The 6,721-nt window shown below is 38.0% G+C and overlaps 1 protein-coding gene across 1 annotated transcript; it reads left to right on the plus strand.

Annotated features, from left to right (window-relative positions):
* Nucleotides 1-742: 742 nt before the first annotated feature.
* LOC147279819 (uncharacterized) lies at nucleotides 743-6,721 on the plus strand. Its single transcript, XM_086251680.1, has 2 exons — nucleotides 743-3,539; nucleotides 6,024-6,721. Exons 1-2 carry the CDS (start codon nucleotides 968-970, stop codon nucleotides 6,455-6,457), a joined length of 3,006 nt encoding a protein of 1,001 aa, XP_086107806.1. The 5' UTR covers nucleotides 743-967; the 3' UTR covers nucleotides 6,458-6,721.

The raw sequence follows: 6,721 nt of genomic DNA on the forward strand, positions 1-6,721 counted from the left end.
AGAAGTTACTTGTATCAACTATGTAAAACTGTCTTTATTTTTTCAAAATGCAGAGAACATCTGTCTGGGTTTTCTAGGGAGCATCAGAAACCACAATGCCAAAGATTTTTGATCCAAAGTTGGTCTCCACCAACAATTTTCTTTTCATGGAAACAAAACAAACAAACTTTGAATATTATGGTCCCAAGAAAGAAAGAGGCGAGGCAATAAATATGACCTTGGTTTTCAGTCACATAGCAACTTTGAGTGAGCATTGAATGCTTTCCTCTCACAGTTACATTATGTGGTGTGTTGAAAATAAGGTACCACTTAGCAGCTGATAGTCATTTACCAAAAGCTTCAAGACGATGGAGCCATTTTCAATGATTGAAAGTGCAACTCCATGACCACTCTCATTCAAAGCAATAAAGAGCATCCTTTGATTAAAGCTAAAGGGCATTTTTGTCATATGAATAAAGAAAGAGAGCATCATCAACTTTACTTTTCCTCCCCCAATCTAAACTTTAAATTTCTGTTATCCAACGGCCTTCTTATTTTTCATTCTATTATAATTTATCTTATATTTTTAAAAAATATTTTCAACAAACCCTCTTCTCTCCTTTTTCTTCTGCTTTTCCATATTAGCTTTGTCTAAAGAAGAGAAGGCTAAGTTAGAGACATATAGAAAGAAAACGCACAAACCAGTTCCAACAGAATTTCAATCTTCCTCTCTTCTCTGAGAGAAAAGAAAGGAAAAGAAGAGAGAAAAAGAGAAAAAGCAGAGGCTTTGCTTCTTCCTTGTATTTGAAGACTCTTTCAGTGTGAAGATGTTTGATTCCTCAACCCCATACTCACTTGAAGTTTCTCAGATTCCTCTCACTTTCCCTTCCTTTTCCGGAAAATCCACTATTACCCGAATGCTTAAATCCCTTCGTCTTCGCCTTGAATACTTCCAAACCCAATTTTCTTGAACATTATCCAACAAAACATGGTCCCTTTCATTGCCTTAACAATTTTCTCTCTTCTTAGTACCACCTCTTGTTTTGCTTCTTCTTTGGTCAGTGATTTTCATGTCTTGGTAGCACTCAAGCAAGGCTTCCAATTCCCCGAACCGGCTTTAAGTACTTGGAATACTTCATTTCCAAGATCAGTTTGTTCGTGGGTTGGAATTCAATGCTCTAGAGGACGAATTGTGTCACTGGACTTGACAAATTTCGATCTACGTGGTTCTGTGTCCCCTCTGATTTCAGGCCTTGACAGGCTTTCAGACCTCTCTCTTGCCGGAAACAACTTCACAGGAAGCATTGCCATTTCGAATTTGAGTAACCTTCGATCCCTTAACATATCCAACAATCAGTTCGATGGTGGTCTAGATTGGAACTACTCAAGCATTGCCAACTTGGAAGTGTTTGATGCTTATAACAACAACTTCACTGCTTCACTTCCACTCGGAATTTTGAGCTTGAACAAGCTCAGGTACTTGGATCTCGGAGGCAATTTTTTCTATGGAAAAATCCCACCATTATATGGGAGTTTAGTCAACTTGGAGTACTTGTCACTTCAAGGAAATGATCTTAATGGTAAAATTCCAGGTGAGTTGGGCAATCTCACTAACTTGAGAGATATTTACTTGGGCTATTACAATGTTTTTGAAGGTGGGATTCCAAAGGAGTTTGGGAAATTGGTGAATCTGGTTCTCATGGATCTCTCAAACTGTGAATTGGACGGGCCAATTCCGCGCGAGTTGGGTAATATGAAGGCGCTCGACACACTCTACTTGCATATCAATCTGCTCTCAGGTTCAATTCCAAGGCAGTTAAGCAACCTGACAAACTTGGTCAATCTTGATCTCTCCCACAATGCACTTACTGGTGAAATTCCATTTGAGTTCTCCAACCTCAAACAGCTCAAGCTTTTCAACCTCTTCATGAACAGATTGCATGGGTCTATTCCAGACTACGTCGCGGATTTGCCCAATTTGGAAACTCTGGGGCTGTGGATGAACAACTTCACCGGCATAATTCCGCAGAAACTTGGCCAAAATGGGAAGCTTCAACTGCTCGATTTGTCCTCGAATAAGCTCACCGGTAAAATCCCACCAAACTTGTGTTCATCCAATCAGCTCAGGATAGTAATTCTGTTGAAAAACTTTCTGTTTGGTCCAATCCCTCAAGGTTTGGGGACATGTTCTAGTCTCACTAAAGTGAGACTGGGGCAGAATTACTTGAATGGTAGCATACCAAATGGCCTAATCTACTTGCCTCTGCTCAACTTAGCAGAGTTTCAAGACAATTACCTATCTGGCATGTTGTTGGAGAATGCCAACACTTCATCTGAGCCTGTCAAATTAGGCCAGCTTAATCTTTCAAACAACCTCCTATCTGGTCCTTTACCATATTCCCTCTCAAATTTCTCTTCCCTGCAAGTCCTGCTACTCAGTGGAAACCACTTCTCTGGTCCAATCCCACCTTCTATAGGCCAACTCAATCAACTACTCAAGCTTGATCTCAGCAGAAACTCACTCTCTCATGAAATCCCACCCGAAATCGGAAAGTGTTTCCATCTCACATACCTTGACATGAGCCAGAACAAGCTCTCTGGCTCAATCCCATCCGAAATTTCCGACATTCACATCCTGAATTACCTCAACATTTCAAGAAACCACTTGAACCAAAACATACCCAGATCAATAGGAACCATGAAGAGCCTCACAATTGCTGACTTTTCCTTCAATGACTTGTCCGGCAAACTCCCCGAATCCGGGCAATTCGCCTTCTTCAACGCCTCCTCTTTCGCGGGCAACCCCCATCTTTGTGGCTCCCTCCTAAACAATCCTTGCAATCTCACCACCATCACAAACGCAACCCGAAAACCGCCGGCGGATTTCAAGCTCATCTTCGCATTAGGCCTCCTCATATGCTCGCTAGCGTTCGCCGCAGCCGCCATAATCAAAGCCAAGTCGTTCAAAAGAAACTGCCATGATTCATGGAAAATGACTGCATTTCAGAAGCTCGAGTTCACAATCTCCGACATCCTCGAATGTGTGAAAGATGGGAACGTGATTGGCAGAGGAGGAGCAGGCATTGTTTACCATGGAAAAATGCCAAATGGGGTCGAAATTGCAGTCAAGAAACTTCTTGGTTTTGGCCCCAACAGCCATGACCATGGATTCAGAGCCGAAATTCAAACTTTAGGCAACATTCGACACCGAAACATAGTCCGATTGCTGGCCTTTTGCTCCAACAAGGAGACCAACCTGCTGGTGTACGAGTACATGAGAAATGGGAGCTTGGGGGAGGCATTGCATGGGAAAAAAGGCGGCTTCTTGGGGTGGAATTTGAGGTACAAAATCGCCATTGAAGCTGCCAAAGGCTTGTGCTACCTTCACCATGATTGCTCTCCTTTGATCCTTCACCGCGACGTCAAATCCAACAACATTTTGCTCAACTCCAGCTTCGAAGCCCACGTCGCCGACTTCGGCCTCGCCAAGTTCTTGATCGACGGCGGCGCCTCCGAATGCATGTCAGCAATTGCAGGCTCTTATGGCTACATTGCGCCTGGTATGTACATCCTTTTCCTCTCTCTCAAAACATGCCTTACAATTTTAAGTTGTGTTTATGTCTATAACCGCATATTAATTTTGAATATAAATTTTAAGACGATGCAATTGTAAATATCATTTTTTTATAAATATGAGAAAGTTGAGCATAAATAAACATAAAAGATACGGGTGATTGGATTACAATATTTTAATACATATTTTTTTAATTTTAAGAATTCATATTTCTCATTTTTATTTATGCCCACTTTTTTCTTGCTCTAAAACATTAATACGAAAAATATCAACAAAATCCAAACATTGTTAATTCATGCTAGCTTTGCGTGGTTTGTGTAAGCTGTAGAGTGTAGAGTTAAAGTTGGTTGGCATGTGGTACTTGGTGGTTAGTTAAGTTAGTTAATATGTGAAGCTCGGATGCTGTCAAAATTGTGGGCCATACCATTAGTCCCTGCCGTTGGATTGTCCTTGCAATCTAAATCTAAGTCCTAAATATGGCCCAAGCCAACATAGGGTTGATTTGACACAAATTTTGGATTGTTTTCAATTCTTACGTGCCTATCTAGTAACTATCCTAATACTGTATCTATTATTCTACTTTTTTTCAACTTTTTTTTTTAGGACGAGTAAGAGAAATACACTATTAAATATTAAATTTAGTTCCAATTATAGCATTGAGAGAATAAATTATAATTATAATAAGATAATAGTTTTAGAAAAATAAATGAAAAATGATAGGGGTATCGATCATGTCTTGATACCATCTAGAATATCATCTTTCTAATGGAGGTGGATCTCACTTGTATAGGTAGGTAGCAGAACCAACATTTAAAACTTGGGTGGACTAAATCACTTACAATTTTTCTCTAGTAAAAAAAATACATATAAAATATTTATACATAAACTTGAAAAAAAAAAAAAAAAAAAAAAACCTCAACAGTACAAGATAATTTTATTAATATTCAAAGTAAAAGGTATTATATGTCATTAATTGATTTAACCTCTATAGCTATTGGGCTTCTATATGATATATATATATATAATCACTTTTGTTTTAGCAAAATTCAGCCCAGCCAGTCATGTGTTTGGCTCCGCCCTTGACAGTGGGTCTCATCTCTAATGAGATGATACACTAGATATATAGTACCAAGATATAGTATACCTAGCACTACAAAAAAAAAAAAATTACTCTTATCACTAAACTTATAAACGGCATAAATAGAAGTGAAATGATTAAAGTAGTTTTACTTTTGAATTTAGGATATACAATTTTATATCAAGAATTAAGTAATAATTAACAAGATTAGTAGACAACTTACGTTTGTCAAGTTAATGGATATATATAGTATAAAAAAGAAAGTTAATGGATAAATAATTTTATGATAAATACTCTCATTCCTAGCTAGCACTCTTCTATGGAGTAGCTAAAGAGGTTTTTACTTTTTTTTTTTTATTTTCATTATTTTAAATATTATGTCATTATGCAATTTTGAAACTTCTTTTGGCTTCATCATTACTATAAGGAATATATACATATCGGTGTAATCATGATACTAAATTTTAAGATATTAGTTTCTTGTGTCCATTGAATTACTACTTGTTTATCTCATCTTTGGTTTTTTTTTTTTTTTTTTTTTGCCACCATCTTTGGTTTTTCTTTTCTTTTTTTTTTGGCCACCATCTTTGGTTTTTCTTAAGAGTCGTATTTATCTCATCTTTGGTTTTTTTTTGTTGGTCTGAAGCAAATCTTGTTATTGCTAAAATGACATGTCCAAGAGCACCGTGATCTGTGCCACACAGAAACAAACAAGATGATGCATGCATGGAATTTTCTTGGTTACCACAAAACACATAAACTGCCTCTAAATTAAATTCTGTGCCAGAGGACTCAGCTTCTTGTGGGGTCCAAAGTCCAAAACATTTTTATAAAATAATAATGAATTAATATTATTTATATGCAGTGGTCTCTGGTATCAGAATCTGAGAGGTGAATCTGACAGCACACACACACACACACTTACACAACACACAGAGGCTGACAGTGAATCAGTGATTATCTAACACAAGAAGCGTCGAGTGTCGTGAAAGCTAACCCGACATGCACGTCTGTTTACACAATTACACCTAGATAGCCCACCAGTCCACCACCCCTGCGCTTCTTTGGCTCTTTTGTTTTAGAGAGCAACAAAGTGGACAAAGTGGGGCTTGGTCTTACGTGGAAAGACTTCTTCACTCTCTTTTTTTGGCTGCTTTGCTTTGGTTCACCCACCAACATAACATTTAGGACTTGCACACAATGAACCAACCACTGGTCCTTGACCTTCTTTTGTGATTGACCATGTTACATGAACCACATTTCTAAACCATAACTTTAATAAAGACGGTATGGTATAAATAGTTACATCACTTGTGACTTTTAAGATAAAATGAAACATGAACATCTTATGACGTATTATATTGATGAATATTTTCCATATGTACATTGCAGAATATGCATACACACTAAGGGTGGACGAGAAGAGTGATGTATATAGTTTTGGGGTCGTTCTCTTAGAACTACTCACGGGGCGTCGTCCGGTGGGTGTAGAGTTTGGTGAAGGTGTGGACATAGTGCAATGGTCCAAGAAAGCAACGAATTGTCGCAAAGAAGATGTCACAAACATTGTTGATCCAAGGCTAACAATCTCTGTGCCCAAGGATGAAGCAATGCACATGTTCTTCATTGCAATTCTTTGCATCCAAGAAAACAGTGTTGAGAGGCCAACAATGAGAGAAGTTGTTCAAATGCTATCAGAGTTCCCTCGCCACTCTCCGGACTACTTTCAGTCCTCCTCTTCTTTAGTCACTTCCCAACAATCCAAGAACATCGAAAAAGACACAAAATGTCCTCCTAAGTTCAAACAAGATCACAGTTTGGTTTAATAAGAAATAAATTAACATGATATTATTTTTTCTTTCATTTTTAGATTTTTAATATATGGTGTCTTAAAGTGGCATATATGATATTGTTATGGCCCTGGCAATGTGGAAAGTAGATCAAATCTTCTTTCTTGCGGTTAGTTTTGCTTAGATTTAGGGAGGGGATTTGTTGGCCATTAAACAAATGTAGGAGAATAACTAAAGGGATGCACTTCTTTTCAAGGAGTATGTACTTTTGGTAGAGAGCATTAATTAAGTATAAGCTTA

The sequence above is a fragment of the Dryas octopetala genome, chromosome 7 (genome assembly GCF_963921425.1).
Source record: "Dryas octopetala chromosome 7, drDryOcto1.1, whole genome shotgun sequence".
Lineage (NCBI taxonomy): Eukaryota > Viridiplantae > Streptophyta > Magnoliopsida > Rosales > Rosaceae > Dryas > Dryas octopetala.

What these genes read in the sequence shown, in the direction of transcription:
- LOC147279819 (XM_086251680.1), top strand. Translation starts at nt 968, where the DNA reads ATGGTCCCTTTCATTGCCTTAACAATTTTCTCTCTTCTTAGTACCACC. An exon ending in TTATGGCTACATTGCGCCTG is followed by an intron (nt 3,540 to 6,023) that starts GTATGTACATCC and finishes TGTACATTGCAG; the next exon opens with AATATGCATACACACTAAGG.